Here is a 24,160-nt window from a genome sequence, read left to right as displayed (position 1 = left end):
TTAGAAATTAAACTTGAGGTGTAATGATGTAATATAAAAAAAACTAGTGATGAAAAATATCCCTCAGTCAAAAATTTACAAAAAAACTGGTTTTCATTCATAAACTTTCAAATACCCTTCTTCTATATTTAACACCCTCATATCATACATTTATAACAAACAGAAATATTATGACATAACACATTTTACATATTCTTGTACCAGTCACCAAGTAATTTTGGGCATTCTAAATAAAAACAGTTGAAATGAACATAGTACAAAAATTATAAGAATAAGAATATTTATTGAATCCAAATACTCACTGAACTAGTATATATTTGTTTAGGGGCCAGCTGAAGGACGCCTCCGGGTGCGGGAATTTCTCGCTACATTGAAGACCTGTTGGTGACCCTCTGCTGTTGTTTTTTATTTGGTCGGGTTGTTGTCTCTTTGACACATTCCCCATTTCCATTCTCAATTTTAGATGATAGAATTGGATTTAATACAATTGAATTTAGTTTATGATAAAATTAGTCCTGAAGACCACAATTTGTACTAGAGATAAGTTGTTTTTCATTATTTTTTTTTGTCTTTTAGAAGGAGAAGATATTTTTGTTCCTCGTCTTATCACCATGGATACCTTATAATAATAAAGTAGCTATTTAAAAATTAAAATCAAAGCGCTTGACAGCACTGAACGGTAAAGATTGCTTCAATTCATCAGTGGGAAGTAAAATTAAATATGGCATTGGTTGTAGTTGATTAAACAGTTATTCTAGACAATGGAAGATAACTCCAACTTTTAAAGATGAGGTTAAAAATAACGTAATTTATATCTTTAGATTAGCTATTAAATTCCTGCCCCTTGCAAAAGTTATGTAATTTTCTTGACAAGTCTAACATCATTTTGTGCCTTGAGTATGTGAGCATATATTACATTGATAAATTTCTGGAAATATTTATGGATAGGATGTATAGAATATTATGATCAATGCACTATATTTTGTGTATCAAAAAAGGTAGTGATAATCCTAGTGGAACATTTAGATATCAAGTCAGTCCCATAAGGTTTTGATTGCATTTCATGCAATCCTTACCTAAAAACAAATATAATGTACCAGCATCATATAAATATAGATTTAACAACAGCAATTAAGAGTGATACAATATTTTTCCACTCCAGATTGAACGTGAAGCTTGTGAGGCATTTTAAATAATCAAAATTTTAACTGTTGAGAGTGAAGATATATCTTATTGCACCAGACTCCTTGGTTTCTCTTATGATTTTAAGAAGACATGTACATGTGGTTTACCTGTATCTATCATGTAGATTTAGAATGTAATCTGAAGTTGAAATAAGAATTTTAATAACAAATGAAATAATTATTGTTAAATTTTCTGCTTTAAGAAACAAAGATATATGATACAGTTTCAACCCTTCAACATATTGAATAGAGACCCTTATAATATCCTGTCTAAAAATATTCAAACATAATAATGTAAACAATTACAGCTAATTTCCTAAAGCATGCAGAGCAAGACTTAAGTTAGCTTGCTTGCTTTGTTTTTATATTGTACAATCATTAGGATAACACCCAATTAAATTTAAATATTATATATACAGGTTAAACTATGACTATATATATTGTTTAAAGATGTCAATCTTATTTACAAAGCTTGTATTAACAACAATACAAACAAAGCAAGCAAGCCAACCAAAGTTTTACTTTACATGCATTAGGAAATTAGCTGTAATAAGAATACAAAAGCCAATTTATGTTAGGAAAATCATTACCTTTATAATTAATAATACCTAGGACATATATCGTGTATATATATTTGTGACATTATGTTAAATTATATTCTCATAATTTTGTATGTGTAATATAAAATAAAAGACAAAAATATAAATGACTTAATTTAACAAGTCAATTGAAGTGTGAAGTAACATCAATAGCACAATTTATTTCAGGATTTTCAAACATTTTTGATTCTGCCATGGTTAAATTTCTATCGTTTGATTTCTGAATAAAATGAGCCTAAATACTGAATAAAAGCACCAATTAACTAGAAAATTTCTGAACAACTTGTAAAACAAAATATGTTTCCCAAAAAACATTCAGTTTCAAATGAACACAATGTGGGACATTATGCAGATCTGATAAGGTTTCAATGAAAAACATTTTTTGAAATAAATATACATAGACATCTTTTAAAACAATATTTATATTTTGTCTTTTTGTAATATACATTTAGACATCTTAACATTTATTTCATTTTGTCTTTAATAGCTCCAAATATTACATTTGTTTATTTTTACCTTTTTTGGCAAGAATAATTGGCATTTACTTTTGAAAATAACATTATAAATCATTTTCAACAAAAATGAAAGAAATCTTAAAATCTAGTTTAAAGACTAAATAAATAAATATCTATTGTAAAACCTTTCCACCTAAATAAACTATTCTTTTCCTAGTAATGATCGTAGTTACATTTATATTTGATAAACTTCTAATTTCCTTCGGCAGTGTCATATAAATATATATTTTTCTCCTCCAACATTCACTGGCCAGTGGTGAATGTTTTAAAATGAAAGACATAAATAAAGATTATCTCCCTTTCACAATTTCCTTTTTATCTACCTTGTAAAACTTCCTGTCATATTGGATGAGAATCATCCTCATCATGATAATCTTTGGCACAAATTGAGTCATTTTCTAATAATCTTTGTTCGTCAGTGTTTTCCTGGTTCATTGATCCTCCATTCAAACTGACTTTCGGTAATTCGTCTCTGTGCGCATTCGGCAAGTTTTTAAGAGAGATGTTTACGTCTCTAAAAGCATTTAATTGAAAAATACCCATACATATAATCAAAAACCCACATATAAATCCAAATATATCTTTGGTCGACATTGAGAAAAATTCTTTATATAAAACTAATGATGCCACTATAACACAAGTTGTGAAAAACACATAATATATAGGTGTCACTACCGCAGTGTTATAAATATCTAGTGCACGGTTCAAAAAGTTCATCTGTACTAATATACAAATTATAACAGCTGAAAGAAAGACGTAAGTCAACCAGTTTGTAAACTGATTTTGCCCATGAAGAGTTTGATGTATGGCAACGCCCACTCCTTTACATCCCATCACAGTGAATGATCCCAAAGTAGAACATATTGTTATATAAACTAGAACTGTTCGATTACCATACTTTGGTGCTACAAATATCATAAAGAATATGGCAGTTCCCACCATCAGGAAAGCATATATCACAAACCCTGAAAAATAAAAAAAAACCTTACATATCTAATCACGTGATGCTGTCTGTTGAAAATTAAGATGACCTCAAGATTAAATTTCTTTTCTTGTGTTGTTGGATTACTGTCTCATTCATATATACCTATCCTTCATTTATATGCACATGAATAATTCAATTTTTTTTTAATTATTTTATATTTTCAAATGACTTTTATTAATATTATTTTAAAATGATTTTTTTGCTAGTATTGGGTTGATGTTAATTATCTATACCCCACATGTTTTTTTAGTCATATTTGACAAAAATAGAATTTTATGATAAATTAACAATGTGAATATTTATGACAGTATTTACCAGTACATGGTTTACTAGACATATTAAACTGCATATATATAGCATTTTCCAGACCTCACTGTGTGACTTTGAGATAAAGAACAACAATAATAGAAATGTTCCCTTGCTTTTTGTCGAGCCTTCAACTTTAGTTGAAAAAGCGAGACATAGCGATCCTACATTCCGTCGTCGTCGGCGTCCACAAATATTCACTCTGTGGTTAAAGTTTTTGAAATTTTAATAACTTTCTTAAACTACACTGGATTTCTACCAAACATGGACAGAAGCTTGTTTATGATCATAAGATAGTATCCAGAAGTAAGTTTTGTAAAAATAAAATACCATTTTTGCCGTATTTTACTTATAAATGGACTTAGTTTTTCTGCGGGAAATCATTACTTTCAGTTTGTGGTTAAAGTTTTTAAAATTTTAATAACTTTCTTAAACTATCCTGGGTTTCTACCAAACTTGGACAGAAGCTTGTTTATGATCATAAGATAGTATCCAGAACTAAATTTTGTAAAAAATTAAATCCATTTCTCTGGTATTTTACTTTTAAATGGACTTAGATTTTCTGCCGGAAACAACACATTCACTCTGTGGTTAAAGTTTTTAAAACTTTAATAGCTTTCTTATACTATTTTTAATTTGTACCAAACCTGGACAGAAGCTTGTTTATGATCAAAAGCTAGTATCTAGAAGGAAATTTTGTTCAAATTTTGTACCTGTGTATTTTTCTTATAAATGAACTTAGTTTTTCTTCTAGTTAACATTGCATACAGTCTGCAGTTAAAATTTGAATAACATTTATTAGATTTATAAACTATCCTGGATTTTTACCAAACTTTGGATAGAAGCTTCTTACAATCAAAAGGAATATTTTTATTGATTTTTTTTTCTTTTGTATGTTCAGCCTGCGATTTACAGCAAAAGTAGGTGAGACACTGGGTTCCGTGGAACCCTTACGAATCTTTTAATTTTATCTGCATGTACTGAAACATAAATCCATCTTTTTTTAAAACTAGATTTTTTTTCTCATTTTAATGATCGGTAACTGACTGTTATGTCAATGGACGTATTTTTTTCATATTACCAACTTTTGATTCAGAATCATAAAAATTTTCAAGTGACCTTTTCTTCTAAAGGACATCCTGGTACTTGTCAATTAGAGCATCCAAAATAAGTAAAATCAATCAAACATTGTTTTTTTCTATGGTCGGGTTGTTGTCTCTTTGGCACATTCCCCATTTCTATTCTCAATTTTATAATCGGTGTAATTTGAGTAGAAAGTATACTGTTTTCAGATGATTTTGTTGTGTTAAGAAAATATAAAGCTACTAAATTTCCCCCAAAATGATTTCCCTTCTTTCAATGCTCTTACTTTACCTGGTACCAGAATGTCCTTCCAAAAAGTAGGCGATCTGTCGAAAAAACATGAACTTCAGAGTCAAAAGCTGGTCATAAGAAATATTCTTATTCAATATTTTGTGATTACCTGGTTCCTGTACTTTTTCTTTTAGAATGTCCATACTGGCCACTTCCTGTTCTTGTGGTGAGTGTAAAACCATGACTGTAGACCCTATCACACACAGTGCACAGCCCATTTTACCTAGTATGTTTAATTTTTCTCTCAGGAATATTGAAGATAAAACAGAACTGAAATAGATATAAAAATATGGTGAGAATTCTTGTGCAATTCAATTTTACATTTTCTAGTCCTCAATTTCAATCAAATTAACCTGGGGGACAATATTTGTGATCTTATCTTGTAATATATTTAAGGAAGGTTTTACAATTTCAGGTATGGTTCAAATAAATTAATGGTGGTATTGAGCCCCAAATATGTTGAAGATGATGATGATGGTGGATTGCTGTTCAACTTCCAGTGGTGATATTTTAGAGTTCTTTACTACTGTTGAATACTGCTAAATTAACATCAATATTTCAATTTTTGTTGACAGTTTTTGTCGGGAAGCTGCCTATGGAAGAACATTTCATATTTAGGTTTCATCTTCATACTAGTAGTTTTAAAAACAAATTTTGGAAAAAACTTTCAGTTATTTCCCCTTGACCAGCAACATTACAAAATAGTTCATCAACTGATTATTAAAACTTTTAACTTCAGTCATTTTAACTTCCTTTAATGTTGAAAATACACTGATTGAAGAAAACAAATTTGGTTTCAGGATTTCATTTTTCTATGGTGCATTTAAATTTTGTTTCTGTACATGCTTCAGATTTCAACTTGACTATTTTAGAAATCGCCTTTTCAGAATCTAAAGGACTATGGGTAATCTCATTGTTTATACACCAAAATGAAATTAATGTAAAGTCATTAGCAGAATTTTGATTGTTAAGCAAATTTTTAACCAATCAAATATTACCCAGAATGCATCAGATTCTGAAACGGTGAAGAATGCATCAGATTCTGAAACGGTGAATCCAACTTACCTGACAATAACACTGAGAGCGCCTAGTGGTGTGACTAATGTGGCAGGAGCAAAGGCATAGGCAGCAAAGTTGGCAAACTCACCCAATATCACTGAAAATATATACAGAGTAAAGTGTACACCAAGTTTAAAATCAAAAAATAATACAAAAAGTTAGAAAGCTTCAATAATATTAGCAATTTTTATGTTTCGGTTTTCTAACTTAAGTTTGCCTCGACCATATTTAATGCGACTTATACACAATGTAAAGGTGTTATACAGGTACATAACTCTAGAATGTTAAAAGTGACAGCACCAAAAATTCAAACTTTATCTGTGTTTTTTTGGTAATAAGCATTTTATATAAGTTTCATAAGATTTGGTTGAGGCAATCTAAAGTTAGAGAAGTACGTATAATAGGTTATACAGAGGTCATGGATATCATTTAATGCCCCTTCTGCTGCTACAGGGGTACTAAAATTTAAAGGTTTTGAGTGCAATGAAAAGATGAAGCATATTATATTCTACTTACTGAGCGACATTCCAGCCCACCATAACCATTCCTTCAGGTAGCCATAACCTCCTTGATCTGAAAGTTAAAAAACTATTTTATTCGTTACTATTTCTAGCAAATTTTACAACTACATTTAATAAACACACTGAGGGAGAGGGGGACAAAATATATTAACCCTTATTACATTTGTAGTAAGATATAAAATATATTGCCCTGCATATAAGTAAAGTACAAGAAATGTTGCTCCTCATTTTTAAAATACAAGACTAACCATTGAATGGAATCAATGATTGTGATAATGTTAAAAAGAATATTCATACTCAGGCTGAGCCTGAAGATTTTGATGAATGTATTAAGTTTTTGTCCACAAACTGTACTGTGACCTTGAACTTTTGGACTATTCATGGGTATATATAAACTTTTTACTACAGACAAGTAATAACATACAAAATTTGTTAAGGTGGTACCTAACACTACAGGGAGATAACTGTGTAAAGTCAGCTAAACGTTTGAATAACATTGTGTTATAAAGGGAATATTAAGCTTCTCAATGATCAAAATTGGACCTTTGGTGTCTGCCAAACTGCTATATAACCAGTGTAATTTTTCTGATAAAATGGTTGGTTCAAAATTTTTTAAATTTTTGTTAAAGGGTCAAAGTAAATACTTTGTCATAATTTTATGGAAATTAAACGAGCCAAATTAATTTTAGTGAAAGTGTTGGGTACCACCTTTAGACCAGGAAATCAATGAAAATAGCATTTTTTCCTCATTACATGAAAATCAGTCGAATATAATACAACATGCAAATGAATTAACGGTATCATAAATTGGAAAATGTTATAAATTTATAAAACAAAGTGCTACAGGAACAAATAGAAATTTCATTTTGATTTTCAACATATTTTTCTTATGTTCTTTTCAGTGATTTATGACGATAAATAAGATAACAATCATGACAATCTAAAACATGTGACAAGCCATTGAATATCGTCTTCTTAAAGATTATTTTAAAACCAAGGCATAAAATCAATATGGTATTGAATAAATATCACAAAGAACAACTTTATATATTGAAACATGTTTCTGAAATAAAAGAAGTTTCAATTATAATCAATACAAACAACAGAATATCTTGATTTCGTTAATGAACAAGACTGCATTCATGTGCAAATTGATATTTATTGCTGATCATTAAAAATCAAACTTAAATATTTTAATTGACTTTTATGGAAAGTACATCTTTTCTCATTTTTTTTTTTTTTAAATCTGTTTTTATTGTTTCAAAGGTCATATACATGATATGAGAGGGTCCTTTATTTCTGAATTCTTACATTTTCCAGGCTCATTTACTTTATTATTTTATCCCTTTAATCTGTGTTTTTGTCAGTTATTCTCTATTCATTAAACCCTATCCAGACCCTCATATATATTCATTTTTAATTCTGGAAAATTAAAAAGGACTGTATGATGAAACTACCTTTGGTGGTTAAGCCATGTGCACATGCATGGGTGGATCCAGAAATTTAAAAAAAAGGGGGGGGGGGGGTGTTTCCAACCACATGTCCCCATTCAAATGCATTAATTTTCGGTATCCATGGCATTGTTTTATCATACATTTCTTATCAATTTTCCAGAGTTCAAAATTATTTAGATTCAAATTATTCAATGTTTAATTATATATATATATAGTATTTAGAATATTACCTGCCCTGGTTCCCTGACTAGCAAGTTTACGTAATCCCAGCTTCTTAAAGATGAAACTGGTTCCTATAAAAATAGTAGAACTGAAGGCCAATCCAAAGCCTATCCAGAAACTAGTGATGTCTTCTGGTGTTAATTTATCTGGATCCCTACTGGAGGAGATGTTGTCACGTCCCATTTTGTCTAACTAAAAAATATAAGATATAAATAAGAAGATGTGGTATGAGTGCCAATGAGACAACTTTCCATCTAAGTCACAATGTATAAAAAGGTGTCAAGAATAGGTCAGATTATGGCCTTCAACACAGGCTCTTTGCTCACACTGTACAGCAAGCTATAAAGGACCCAAAAATGATTAGTGTAATATACAATTCAAACAAGAAACCAATGGTTTAATCTATATACAAACAAGAAAAGAGAAACACTGATTAACCACACCAACAAACAATAACCACTATTAAATAACAAGCTTCTTACTTATGACAGGTGCATAACCAGGTGCTCCGCAGGGCGCAGCTTTATACGACCGCAGAGGTCGAACCCTGAACAGTTGGGGCAAGTATGGACAAAACATTCAAGCATGATACAGCTCTGAATTTGGATTGTGATCAAATTTTTGACATTACATGGTTTTTTTTTACACAAAACAAATGCCAAGATTTTACAAATCAATTAAAGATTTCTTCTTCAAACTTTTTAAATCTAAAATTAAATAGTTGACACAGCATAGGTTTCTGACACAGAATGAATGTGGTCTAATGAACTTAAAAGGTTTTTTTTGCCTTTGAGCAAATCACTATGCTGTTGAATATTAATCCTCTCAAAAAAATGTTTGAAGAAATTTTCTTTTTATTTATGAAATCTGAAATGAGAAAAATTTAACCCCCCCCCCCCCCTTTTTTTTCACATCCCCGTTTCCCTTTTTCAAAACTGATATCAATTCAAATTTCTAATGGAGTTTGCAACAATAACTACTCATTTAAATACATCATAAAATATTAAGATGTAAAAAAACTGCTTGTTATCACTGAATGGTAAAGATTATTTAAATTTATCAGTTGGTAGTAAAAAGTGTATATACATTGTATATTGTATATAACAAAGATTTAAGTTGATTCTGGACAAAGAAAGATAACTCCAATTAAAAAAAATTCTTGCTATTGCACAAATAGGATATTTCTTGCTTACTATTCTGGACAAAGAAAGATAACTCTAATTAAAAAAAAATTTGCTATTTCACAATATTGTGCAATTAGATATTTCTTGCCATTGCACAATACTGTGCAATTGAAAAGACTTGCTATTGCACAATACTTAATATAATAATTTTAGATCCTGATTTGGACCAACTTGAAAACTGGGCCCATAATCAAAAATCTAAGTACATGTTTAGATTCAGCATATCAAAGAGGCCCAAGAATTCAATTTTTGTTAAAATCAAACTTAGTTTAATTTTGGACCCTTTGGACTTTAATGTAGAATTTGAAATTTGAAAACAGGACCAAAAATGAAGAATCTACATACACAGTTAGATTTGGCATATCAAAGAACCCCAAGGATTCAATTTTTGATGAAATCAAACAAAGTTTAATTTTGGACCCTTTGGACCTTAATGTAGACCAATTTGAAAACTGGACCAAAAAAACTTCAATAATCAAGAATCTAAGTACATTTTTAGATTCAACATATCAAAGAACCCAACCGATTCATTTTTGTCAAAATCAAATTAAGTTTAATTTTGGACCCTTTGGACCTTAATGTAGACCAATTTGAAAACGGGACCAAAAGTTGAGAATCTACATATACAGTTAGATTCGGCATATCAAAGAACCCCAATTATTCAATTTTGATGAAATCAAACAAAGTTTAATTTTGGACCCTTTGGGCCCCTTTTTCCTAAACTGTTGGGACCAAAACTCCCAAAATCAATACCAACCTTCCTTTTATGGTCATAAGCCTTGTGTTTAAATTTCATAGATTTGTATTTACTTATACTAACATTATAGTGCGAAAACCAAGAAAAATGCTTATTTGGGTCCCTTTTTGGCCCCTAATTCCTAATCTGTTGGGTCCTAAACTCCCAAAATAAATACCAACCTTCCTTTTGTGGTCATAAACATTGTGTTTAAATTTCATTGATTTCCATTTACTTAACCTAAGGTTATTGTGCAAAAACCAAGAAAAATGCTTATTTGGGCCCTTTATTGGCCCCTTATTCCTAAACTATTGAAACCAAAACTCCCAAAATCAATCCCAATCTTTCTTTTGTGGTCATAAACCTTGTGTCAAAATTTCATAGATTTCTATTAACTTAAACTAAAGTTATGGTGCGAAAACCAAGAAAATGCTTATTTGGGCCCTTTTTGGCCCCTTATTCCTAAAATGTTGGGACCAAAACTCCCAAAATCAATACCAACCTTCCTTTTATGGTCATAAACCTTGTGTTAAAATTTCATAGATTTCTATTCACTTTAACTAAAGTTAGAGTGCGAAAACTAAAAGTATTCGGACGCCGGACGACGACGACGACGACGACGACGACGCAGACGCCAACGTGATAGCAATATACGACGAAAATTTTTTCAAATATTGCGGTCGTATAAAAATGCAGTGAATTTAAACATTTTAACAGGCACCAACCTCTACCCTAACCTGAGACAGTACTGCAACATTACAACACATTTCAGTTTGCAATCACTCTGTACAGCTGGAAAGGTGTAGGTCCGGTAAGGACCGATTTTGGCCTCAAATTTCAGATTCATCTGACAAAAGATTTTGACCACTTTTTAAACACTTAAGTGTCTATTTCATTTGATTCAATTAATTTATGTGAAAATTTTAACTAATTTAGTCATTAAAAACGTTCCGATTCAAGCTTAAATATGACAAATCTACCAAATATGCCGAAAAATGTCACTTTTCAGATGTTTTTTGTCAAAAATGAAAGTGGCCGCATCCGTGTTCATCCTCAATCTTTATATATGTTATGTATTATCATCAAATACAACTTACATTTCAACCGTCTAAAATTTAACTAAAATGCTAGAATTATGAAGATTTCAGTAATTTATCATGACTTATTGGTGCTAGTACCCGATATATGTGTATTGTATTGTCAAAAACAGCCCATATTTATGTAGCAGAAGCATTCTACTGTCCATTAAATAACTAAAAGTTTACATTTTAACAATTTTGTAAAACTGCTATATTTTGGGGCCAAAAAGGAGTCTTACTGGACCTACTCCTTTTAACCTTACTCCTTAGTGGCCAATTTTTTCAAGAGAAAATCTGATTATGTACAGTACAGGGTACAACATGCACTTTCTATGCATTGTGAAATCCCAATCTCAGAGACTATAAACAAATAATGTACTAAACTAAAGAGAATCATCTTTAGCTACTTTGGTGGGTTCATTAGTAACATTGGGTACTAATTTTCATGGATTTCATGATCAAGGGTTCATTATTAATTGAAAATTAAACAAAATAAATAGTTTCAATAAGCTTTAGTGCAGAAATTCTTAAAACATGTAAAACTGCAAATTTTCAAGAATCTAAAAACTTCAACTTTTCCTCCCATTAAAAAAAGAAGATTTACAATACTGTTTGTTGTGTTGCTGCCATACCCAATGCCTCTTTTTCTGTATACATATAGATGTCAGTTTGACGTGTACAGGTAAAACTATTTACCTACTAACGTATATAGGTCAACAGTTTGGTGGGAGTACATGTAAGCCTATATCATATATGTATGTGTTTGTGTGTTTGGTTATTAAGAGGTGAAATGAGATAAACAATCATAAAGAAAGCAAATCCAGACTTTTTTTTTTTTTTTTTATCTTTTATATAAGTCAACATGGTAAAGGCAAAGACATAAAAAAAAAATATGTATTATATCTATAATACTAAAATTACGAGGTCCAATTTGTCAGCCGTCATCATGTAAAAACGACGAATCAAAGAATTCAACTTTATATATAACTAATATAGTACAAAGGTGTAGATTAAAAATTACACCACTCCAGGCCCTTTTGTTTTCCACGTAATTAATATTGCCAATAATTAAGAAGTTCCGGGTCGAGTCGGATACCAATATCAATAGTATATTCACCTGTTACCTTTTACCTTATCTGTACGTTCCGCATCTGACAGGCGCACCAACAAAGGGTGTTTTCAGGATTAATATGCTATATTCACGGGTCATAATCACAGGGTTGACACTACTAAATTGTCAAATTGTTACATATTGTAGTATTTTAATCAGTAAGACTTTCTAAGATAACAATACAAATACTAAAAATCTGGACTAAAATAAGGCGTATAGGTACAGTTTTCAATTTGTTAGCGGGCATGACGTAAAAAGCGAATCAAAGAATTCAACTTTATTTATAACTAATATAGGACAATGCTGTTGATTAAAAAATACTCCATTCCAGGACCTTTTGTTTTCCAAATAATTAATATTACCAATAATTGATAAGTTCCAGTTCGACGGGTTCAAATAGAAAGATCTTATAATCGGCATGACTTTATCAGATGACAATACTTATACTAAAATAAGGCTTGCGCATAGTTATATACTTTAATTTAGTCACGGACCCGCGATATCACGGGTGTGTTCTAGTATATATATATATATATATATATATATGTGATGTGGTAAAAGTGAAATATATTAAGTCTTAATTTTCAATTTTATTACATTTTACCATCCTTATTTTTTCCCATCAATACAGAGCTTGAGCTTACTTTAAGTTGCACTATATTTAAAAAAAAAACATGGAACCTGTGCTTGCTTACTTCAATATGCACCCCCCCCCCCTTCCCCCAAAAAAATAAAATAAAAATCAACAACCACTGATATCAGTCCTTACTCCTTATATTCAGCATACTGATTATAGACACAAATAAGATATTAAAACTTACCTTTATTTGTGTACCAGTATATATATTTATATATATTTCTATTTAAAACTCTAAGTATTTCCTTTCAAGGAAACATGCTTCCTCACAATTGATAACATGTCCTCTCTATCTGAGGACACATCAGGCGATTTCTTTATTATCAAACTATTCATAGTTGACAAACAAAATTACTTGACCTATAAACTTCACATAATATTTACACTTTTGTTCTATTTATAGATTTAAAGACGTATTTTCAGGTCACAGTCACACATTTATCTAACTGTCTTACAATAAAATCTGATAAAAGATTTTAGTCAAATGACAAAAGCTGATCATGAAATCAAAAATTATTTTAAAAGCTAGATTCATGCATTGACATATATATATAGTTTAATCTATTTATCAACTTGTATCATACAAATCTTGACAGTTGACAAGACAATTTAAAATCAAGTCCATGATAATTATTCATTTCAGTGTCTGGCTAATATGTCATTTTCAAGGACTTAATCGCTTTAATAACATATTCAGAATAAATGGATAAAAAAATGAAAATATATAGAGAAAAATTATTAAACTAGATATGGACCATGCCCCCTTCTGCTGTCATATGCATGAGTATAGCAGTGGCGGAGACAGAACTTTTTAAAAGGAGGGGGGCACTGACTGACCTAAGGGAGGCCCGCTCCAGTCATGCTTCAGTAATTCCCTGGATCTGCCTATGTGTAGTTCCACATACAGGGCTCCTGCTAGCAGGCAAATGGGGTTAAGAAGTCGCATTGACATCTGTCACTTTGCTTTACCTGATACATGTAGTTAAAAGCGAAAAATGAAGAAGTTGCTTTCAATGGGTCAATGTAAAGTGAGTTCAATCTAAAATGTCAGAATATTTGAGTTTTTTGTTTGTACCAAAGCTCAGAACATGAAACCACTGTGGATAGAACATGAGACTGCTGTGGATAGAACATGAGACCACTGTGGATTAAATTACTGTGGATTGACTTATCTGCTGACTTTCACAAATCCAAGAAATATCCACCAGAACACAAATCTTTCCCATTCCACAAATGTTACTACATGTACCAACTAAATTGATTCAATCCCCAGTACATTGTTATTTTGCTGCATTTCTTTGTATTCTTAGCTATAGAGCATTTTAAATTGACACTATTACATATATTTGACACACTTGTAATGTTTGACAAAATATACATATCCATAAAAATATTCCTTTTTTTTTAAATTCCAATAGTACAAAATGTGTGTAGTTGAGAAGAAAAAAAAAGAAACTGAAGAAGGCAAATGGCGGAAATGTCTTGAAAAATTGGTTTATTACTACATAAAAATATTGACAGATCTTCATCTTTAAATTGATATTTGTTTGTAATAAAACATTTCCTACCTTTTAAAATTTCAAATTTAATGCAGAATACCTTTTTTTCTCAGATTAATCATTATTTAGATATAAATGATTCTTATAACATACACAATTTAAACTAAACATTTTATGTATCTAGACATGCTAGATAAGGCATGAATAGTTGACAACTTGGTTCCTTTTACAATGTTTACAAAGTCTTAAGACTGTCTAAATCTCTAAGATCTTTTAAACTTTCTAATTAATCGTTCTTCCTTTTTCTATTCTCTTCTGTTTATCTATATGTCTTACCTGTTTTAAAAGTGGAATCTATAAAATTGAAAATCAAGTACACATGGTATAGAAAAACATCATTTCAGATGCTTAAATTTAACTATGAATATTTATGAACAGTTTAAGATCCAGTTCATTATTTTTAGACTGGTACCGATTCCAACCAGTCAGAGGACCAGATGTTTGTATTCCCATGTTTTATCAGAGCCAGGTAAACCCAAACAAGATCAACTTTTTCATTTGTCATTATTTCATGTCTGACCTTCCTAACATTAAATACAACACAACTATAACAAAGTGATATCTGAGTACACCAGTTGTATAAACTTTTGTTAGAATGTTAGAAATATGTCAAATGTTTATGTTTTGATTATATAATCTGGAATGTTTAAAAGTTTAAAATGTTCATTAACTGCTTAAGGCATACAGATGTCTTTTTCAATATCATAATAAACATAGAAAAAGATATATGATATGATTGCCAATGAGACAACCATCCACCAGAGTTCAAATGATAGAAACATTTTGCATGTTCACATCATGAGAATATATCAACAGTGGGAAAAAAAATAAAAAAAAATATTTCTGTCATGTGTATATGTGAAATATGTCGAAAAACTATTGCAGGTGATAAATTCATTTTTTTAATAAAGTAATACATTGTACCTACAATGAACATGGGTGTCATATCTTGATCAGACAAGAACAAAAATACAAAATTTCAACTACAAATGTACATGTAATTACCAATTGCAATTCATCACTAAGGCCACACCAATTTAATTTCTTGTTCTACGGAATTTTTGACTCCAAAATTTGGGGCGAGCGAGCGATTTGAAAATTTTAATAAAAAAATATTTAATTTGCAGAGGCGAAGCTTGAAAAGTAAAGGCGAGCGATTATAATTTTTTTTTTGTAAGGCCAAATAAAAATATATGTGTGGTTCCAGTAACCCTACCGTCCCTACTTTTTCGGCTTAGAAATAGTCTACCCTAAAGATTTTATTGTCATTTTTCGTTAAACACTGTTAAAGTCAGAATGTTGCTCCCATAGACTCAATGTAAAAAAAACATAAAATTAAAAAAAAATCCCTACCTACCTACCCTCAATTTTTTTCAGATGTAACTGGAACCACACATACTTTGTTATTTGGCCTAAACATAAAGTAGTAGGTTTTAACAATATTAAAACTTGATTTATAACTTGTACTTTGACATTTCTTTAATTTCTGAAGTATTTTTTCCCTGTTCACCAAGAAATAATTAAATCTGGTCTATGTATGTGTGAGTGACAATGATACAATTCTCCATCCAAGTCATAATCAGTTTGGGGGCAACTCCTTAATGTTATAAATATCCCTTTTACATGTTTTATGAGGGATCAATATAAGTTGCAATGTATAATATATTTGTTTGTACAAAAGGGCTCATATTTTCTCAAAGAACTATATATCTATCTGGTATTAAATGGTCAAAACATGTCCAAGAATTTTGTAATATTCCAATCCTTGACTTTAACCATGTTAACACATTTACTTTAACAGTTTAAAATTATTCAAAATAAGTGGACCCCTCTTTTAGATAAAGTTGCTTAAAATATGATGTAACTCTCCTCTTTTTGAAGTTTTCAAAGGTTTTGTATAGAAGAACTATACAAATCCTTGGTATTTCTATTTTCTTTTCTGCATCAGTAAAATGACACCTTGTCTAATAACAAACACAGGTCAAAGTACGGTCTTTTACACAGGGCTTTGATACAGACCAAACGGCAAGCTATAAAGGACCCCAAAATTATTAGCGTACACAATTCGAACAGGAAAACCAACGATCTAATTTATATATCCAAACGGGAAAATACCAATGAATAACATCAACAAACGATAACTGCTGAACGACAGGCCCTTGAATCAATCAGGACAGGTGCATAAACATGCAGCGGCTATGGATAGTTTTGTTTCGCCAGCATACAATATAATTGCAGTTGAAGGCAAATCCTTCAGAAGTTCTTTGTACTCTATCCTAACAACGAACATTTTTTGATAGAGAATATTAGTAAGGGGGAAAGAAACCAATTTTTTGTTCTTTACAGGTATTTCCGCTGTTATAAATTTATATCAGAGCACTCCCACTTTGGATAAATAGGTTTCATGCTGAAACAAATATTCTCACAGATATTTAGTGTGGTGGGGTGCTTTTATGTTAAAAATCGTAATATACAGGTTAGACTGTGATTTCAAAACAAATGTTGATATCTTTTTATAATAGTTACCCAAAAGAAACGGTGCGGGAAATGGACATGATTACATTTCCGCATGCGGGAAGCGGGAATATAAATTTGTTTTTAAAAATCTGTTCTGAAAAAAATAGGTGCCGGCGGGTCCGTCAAACAAGGAATCAAATAGGTGTTGCCTAACATGAATAAGGATGAATTATGACTCTAAATTTGCGCCATCTTCGCTAGCCACAGGTATCTACACAGTACCTTCCCTTTGCTAGTGAAGATGAATCTGCCCATAAAGAGAAACTTACCAGTGTTTGAGGTGTGGATCCTGTTACATCTGTGGATGTGGAGTTCATTGTAATCCACCAGAGACCAACACATAAAACCGCAGTACAAGCTATTACCCCATAAAGGATGTTGCTGTTTTTCTGAAGAAGAAAGTATATCAGGTTTAAATGACAAATAAGGAATAAACAAACATTCTTAGAGTATTGTATAGCTAAACATACATACATTGTAATAGTATCCAATAAGTTAAAAATTCTTTGAACTGGTTCATCAGGTACATCATGTATTTAAACAGTAAAATAGCGTTTTGTAATAAAGTGTATGTAAATTTTTGAAACAAATTGTAATGCAATTGACTAATTATTCTCTTAACAAAAATACATGTACATTTGTACATGTGTCCAAGCCATGCTGGCAACAGCACAGTTCCATGTCAAGTGAATAAACTGTAAAATTTTGCTCAATATTCATATATTTTTGTGCTGCATTTAGACCATACTATCAAGAAATTTGTTTTATGCATGCACACGTATACAAATTGTGTTTTTTTATCATAATGACATTTCTGAATAAAAGAATAGAGTTCTAATGTCTCCTGCTTTACACATATTTTATCTATCCAAGGTACAAGGACAATAACTCAAAAAAACACTTTTTTTCTTTAAAACTCTTTATCAAAATCTTAAGAGAAATAATGGCTTCAGAGCAAATGCATTCATGGTGATATGATTTCCATCATAATTGCGATTTCCAAGGGGAAGAACTAGTTACACGTTAAACAAGAATGTGTCCACAGTACACGGATGCCCCACTCACACTATCATTTTCTATGTTTAAAGGACTGTGAAATTGGAATAAATTCTCTAATTTGGCATTAAAATTAGAATGATCTTATCAAAAGGAACATGTATACTAAGTTTCAAGTTGATTGGACTTCTACTTTATCAAAAACTACCTTGACCAAAAACTTTAACCTGAAATTTGCACTATCATTTTCTATGTTCAGTGAACCGTAAAATTGGGGTCAAAACTCTAATTTGGCATTTAAATTAGAAAGATCATATCATAGGGCACATGTATACTAAGTTTCAAGTTGATTGGACTTCAACTTCATCAAAAACTACCTTGACCAAAAACTTTAACCTGAAGCCAAAAACTTTAACCTGAAATTTGCACTATCATTTTCTATGTTCAGTGAACCGTAAAATTGGGGTCAAAACTCTAATTTGGCATTTAAATTAGAAAGATCATATCATAGGGCACATGTATACTAAGTTTCAAGTTGATTGGACTTCAACTTCATCAAAAACTACCTTGACCAAAAACTTTAACCTGAAATTTGCACTATCATTTTCTATGTTCAGTGAACCGTAAAATTGGGGTCAAAACTCTAATTTGGCATTTAAATTAGAAAGATCATATCATAGGGCACATGTATACTAAGTTTCAAGTTGATTGGACTTCAACTTCATCAAAAACTACCTTGACCAAAAACTTTAACCTGAAGCCAAAAACTTTAACCTGAAATTTGCACTATCATTTTCTATGTTCAGTGAACCGTAAAATTGGGGTCAAAACTCTAATTTGGCATTTAAATTAGAAAGATCATATCATAGGGCACATGTATACTAAGTTTCAAGTTGATTGGACTTCAACTTCATCAAAAACTACCTTGACCAAAAACTTTAACCTGAAGCCAAAAACTTTAACCTGAAATTTGCACTATCATTTTCTATGTTCAGTGAACCGTAAAATTGGAGTCAAAACTCTAATTTGGCATTTAAATTAGAAAGATCATATCATAGGGCACATGTATACTAAGTTTCAAGTTGATTGGACTTCAACTTCATCAAAAACTACCTTGACCAAAAACTTTAACCTGAAGCCAAAAACTTTAACCTGAAATTTGCACTATCATTTTCTATCAGTGAACCGTAAAATTGGGGTCAAAACTCTAATTTGGCATTTAAATTAGAAAGATCATATCATAAGGAACATGTGTACTAAGTTTCAAGTTGATTGGACTTCAACTTCATCAAAAACTACCTTGACCAAAAACTTTAACCTGAAGTGGGACAGACGGACGAACGAACGAACGAACGAACGAACGAACGAACAGACGGACGAACGGACGCACAGACCAGAAAACATAATGCCCCTCTACTATCGTAGGTGGGGCATAAAAAATCTGGCATATTGCATATAATATATAAACTTATGATATAAGTTTTATAAAAATCTGGCAAGAACTGTACACTTGAGAGCCCTAACAAAACTGGACTGACAGACAAATGGACCGACAAATGCCCAATGTTTGTATTTCCCCTGCAACATGTTAGACAGTTGTTCATGATAGCTCATACTATCAACTTTACTACATGTACTACAAAGCAAAGGAATGCAAATGCAACATTTGATAAATGTCACAGAGTTCGCAAAATCTTTTTTTCCCTGGTGGTCATGGAGGAAAATCATCAAGTCCTCAATATTAAATCTATTGAAAAATACTAAAATTGTGTCAGTCCTATGCCAAAATTTGGTGGTAAAATCCTGAGGACCACCACTTTTCGCGAACTCTGAAATGGTTTCATAATAACATGAATCTACATGTATGGAAAGAGAATACATGATAAATTCAAAGTGTGTAACAATAATAGACAATAAAATAAGTCCAGGTAAAAAATAACTACAACACTTTAAACACATCACAGAAAACTACATGTACATGTAGTACCAATATTGGTATCTTATTTTCAATCTATTGAGACAGCCACCAAGTTAAGACTGTAATATCATTATCATTGTGTGTGCTAACAATATAAACAATGATCAATGGGCCAATTCAGAAATTATATTCCATTAAGTTACTGAACATGAATAATATTTGGTCAAGATGAACCTTAAATAGCGACCCCCTGAAAACTAAATTTGTATATAACATGTGTAAGGAGATTTTTAAAGAGAGTTAAAAATCATGATAATGTGAAATAAATTATACAGTATCTGCAATATTTGTGAGGATAATATAAAGTATGTATATTATAAATAAAAAGGAACGTCAAATGCAATTAAAACATTAAGATGGATTAACACTTGAAAACTGGCAGAAAAGACAATAAATATCAACATATATCACAAATACATGCATTCAAAATTTACATTCATTATTTACCACAGGCAATGCAGTTTAGCAATTTCACTTATGCACACTTAAAAACAATGTAATTTTTTTAAGGTAAAGTAAAATGTTGAATTCCTAAGATAAAACAAAGAATTGCTGTTAATGATTTGAAAGATATATACAAACTTTTGTTTTGCTGACTGGTTTCTCTTCCATTTATATGACTCACCTGAGAGTTTAACCTGTTATCACACCATAAAGACCATTTATCATAAGTGACCATGCAAAAAACTAAAAATAGCCACCAAAATGTAAACAATAATCACGTGACAAGCCGATAAGAACACGTATCAACGAAAATATTAGATAAAATATTCATCACCACAAGTTACATCATACATGTAAGGCATACATGTAGAGGGACACAATCGTGACACACACTATAATGAGATCAATAGTTTCTGAGGATTTTGATTTCGTGGAACTATTCTTTGTGAATAAATCTCTTTCCACGTGTACATCAGTAGAAATACACCTTCATTTGTCAATTTATGTGTTCTTACCATTGTTAAACATTCTGCTACAGTCATAGATGGATTCAAACAGGAAATGAAAAGGTTTTTGAGGGAAAATCAAAGGAGAAAAATTTCTGTTGTGGAACCAAAATTAGAGAGTAAAAGTTAAACCAAATGCCGTTTCGAGACAATATAATTCCGCGCTGTTTCAAGAGTTAAAAGAGTTGCCTCTCTTCGGCCACAGACCAGTAAAAATTATTAAAAAAAATAAAGTCCAAGTTATGTTTTAATTTGTTTTTGTCTGTTTGTTGACAGGTTCATTGATGTTCTGAATTGGTACATATATATTATCAATTGGTATGTTTAAAAAGCCATAGCTCTTGATTGAAAATTGTTTAATAATTTTTGTGAAATTTAAACAAAATTTTGGCTATTAAAAAATAAAGTAACAAAAATACTGGACTCCGAAAAGACCTATAGATATGAACGTTTTCCCTAAGAAAATTGTTTTTGCGTTGTTTAGAATAGGTAAAATTGCAGAAAGAAAAAGATTAAGATTAATGGCACCAAGTTTAATTTTAGATTTTCATACAGAAGGGTTGTACTTGTCGGAGTAATCTCATATCTTATGTATCCTTAGCTGGTTCTGAAGGATCTCCCCTTGATGACCTTTGCATTGTTGTGATGTAAAAGTCCCTCACTGCTGTGCACTGGTCATGAGAAGAACTACTGCAGAATGAGATACTATATTCCTGGTTCTATTTTTACTTCTTTTCCCCCCTATTAATAAACTTTATATCATATTCTTTTAATATTAAATCGGCCTTGTTACACTCAATGCCTCTTACCATAATTATATCCTACATTGCTCATATTATCAATTTATTATTTGTGTATTATGTATTGTATATTTCACTAATGTTTATATAATCATTGTATCGGATGTTTTTGTATCTTGCCCGACAAGGGCCCATGATTGATTTAATAAAATAATGTCTAAATGTCTAAAAAAACAAATGTCAATGAGTTGCCGCTATTGAACACCTTAAAATGTCTCTATTTCAACCTTAATCTAGAATATGATGTCATGGATCCGGATTTGTATAGTAAGATGAAGGATTGGGAACAGTGATGTCTTCAGTTGGTAATTTATCTGGATCCCTGCTGGAGGAGATGTTGTCTCGTCCCATTTTGTCTAACTAAAAAAATATAAGATATAAATAAGAAGATGTGGTATGAGTGCCAATGAGACAACTCTCCGTCTTTAAAAGTCAAAATGTATAAAAAGGTGTCAAGAATAGGTCAGAGTATGGCCTTCAACACAGAGTCTTGGCTCACACTATACATCAATTGGGAACACAATGCAATTGCTATTTCAATCGGGTGTAGAAAAGATGTCAATCCGTTTAAAAGAAGTTCGTCATGAACAAATATAGATCTACCATAATAAAAATCGGTTGTGATCGATAAATCCAGTGATTTGCATGCATAATCTTATTCTTAAATTTATATTAGCAACAGGACACCTTTATTTTTTGTTTTGTAATCCGGATGAAACTCCCTCAAATTTGACTACCGAGGAAAATATGAATAAGATTTTTTTTAAAGTATTTTATTAAACATAGATAGAAAAGTCATTAAATGATTTAAGGCTTTACCCTTTTAAATGGATGAGTAATTTATACATGTCTTGGTTTTTAGTCTCCGAGTTCACCTCTGCGATATAAGATGGCCATATGAATTTAGATGACTGATTATTGTAACAGGAAAACGAACCTCCGTTATAATTCTTTATATATCGTTTATCTTACTTTAAACCGAAACACCACATGAATTATCGCTCCGCAGGTGATCCAATTGATCTCGAGCCTGGTGTCCCTTTATTTTGATTTTTGTTATGTGAATACAACCATTTTCATAAAACTCCGACAAAATAAGACATGGCTTATCGCTCCGTGGGAGTCCAGAATGATCTCGAGTTGCGTTTCCTTCCACTTTAATTATACAATTTCTTAATAAAATCACAAGTCCATTTCTAGGAAATATATCATATACGTATAAGGAAGGACGTTCCATAATTGTTCCCGCTTTTTCATTTCGGGGCCTTTTATAGCCTACTCTTCGATATGGACTTTTCTCATTATTTAATGCCGTAGGGTGACCTTCTGTTTCATTTGGTCTCTTGAGCTAGTTGTCTCTATGTAATCATATCACATGATCTTCTCTTCCATGATAATTTAACTGCAAAATTTGTGTAACTTTAAAAAAAAACTTTTGTTTCTGAAAATTGTCAAACGTAAGATACATACTAAAAGATAAATATAATATAATGTGTATTCATATTTAGCGCATCAATTTTGTCTTCCTTTACAAAGTGGTTGAGATACTGGTGTCGGTCATACTATCGAGCGAAAAACCAGATAGGAATCGATATAGATGTTTGTTTTAAACATCCATGACACACTTAGACATACCCATATTTCGATATCGTCGATATTGACAATATCGACACGATATCAAATCGATATCAATTGTGTACTTTTATAAAGAATTCTATGTCAGATGTAACAATGGACATTGCGATGAAGTTTATAAAAAAAAAAAATTTATTTGGAATAAAACTTGAGGAGTGTAAGAACGCTAAGGAGAATATTAAAAATAGTTTGAGCCCTTCAAAGAAAAAGAAAACAGTTTAAATTAATAGTTTAGAGGGGTAAAGACCTAATAACAAACATTATCATTTGAACATATTATTTGTATTTTGTTGAAATTGACACTAAGTCTTGTTTGAAATAAGGACAAAGTTATATAAACAAAAACAGCACATTACAAGGTGAATATCTAAATGTTAATATCTACTCGGGGCTTTGCTTATTGTTGAAGGCCGTACGGTGACCTATAGTTGTTAATTTCTGTTAACATTTTGGTCTCTTGTGGAGAGTTGTCTCATTAGCTATCACACCACATCTTCTTTTTTAATATCTAGTTTAATATGAACACAATGTAAAATTAATACTATTAAGTAAAGAATGTATGCTACACATTACAAGGAAAACTTGAATGTTGATATCGAATCGATATCGTCGATTTCGACGACATCGACAACATGTTCAAAGGAATAATTCAACAATTGTCTGAAATGTATATGAATTTTAGAACTTATTCTTCACATTTCGAGGAGAAATTCAAATGTCGATATCAATTTGATATCGTCGATATCGGCCTTAGGTTTA

General features: G+C 31.0%; 1 protein-coding gene across 3 annotated transcripts; it reads right to left on the bottom strand.

Moving 5' to 3' along the window:
* Positions 1-548: 548 nt before the first annotated feature.
* Positions 549-21,096, bottom strand: LOC139486559 (magnesium transporter NIPA2-like). Of its 3 annotated transcripts, none has more exons than XM_071271481.1 (7): positions 20,976-21,096; positions 17,312-17,431; positions 8,228-8,411; positions 6,539-6,595; positions 6,029-6,119; positions 5,073-5,233; positions 549-3,263 (listed from the first exon to the last, which is right to left on the bottom strand). In XM_071271481.1, exons 1-7 carry the CDS (start codon positions 21,000-21,002, stop codon positions 2,638-2,640), a joined length of 1,266 nt encoding a protein of 421 aa, XP_071127582.1. In that variant the 5' UTR covers positions 21,003-21,096; the 3' UTR covers positions 549-2,637. The 3 variants fall into 3 exon arrangements, with proteins under 3 accessions (XP_071127582.1, XP_071127581.1, XP_071127583.1); XM_071271480.1 differs by lacking the exon at positions 20,976-21,096 and adding an exon at positions 20,642-20,713; XM_071271482.1 differs by lacking the exons at positions 17,312-17,431; positions 20,976-21,096 and adding an exon at positions 14,802-14,937.
* Positions 21,097-24,160: the final 3,064 nt, after the last annotated feature.

The sequence above is a fragment of the Mytilus edulis genome, chromosome 8 (genome assembly GCF_963676685.1).
Source record: "Mytilus edulis chromosome 8, xbMytEdul2.2, whole genome shotgun sequence".
Classification (NCBI taxonomy): Eukaryota; Metazoa; Mollusca; class Bivalvia; order Mytilida; family Mytilidae; genus Mytilus; species Mytilus edulis.
This window is presented reverse-complemented; position numbering and strand designations above follow the sequence as displayed.

What these genes read in the sequence shown, in the direction of transcription:
- LOC139486559 (XM_071271480.1), bottom strand. Translation starts at nt 20,695, where the DNA reads ATGGTCACTTATGATAAATGGTCTTTATGGTGTGATAACAGGTTAAAC. An exon ending in GATCCACACCTCAAACACTG is followed by an intron (nt 8,412 to 17,311) that starts GTAAGTTTCTCT and finishes TATATTTTTTAG; the next exon opens with TTAGACAAAATGGGACGTGA. An exon ending in AGAAAAAGTACAGGAACCAG is followed by an intron (nt 3,264 to 5,072) that starts GTAATCACAAAA and finishes TTTATTTTTCAG; the next exon opens with GGTTTGTGATATATGCTTTC.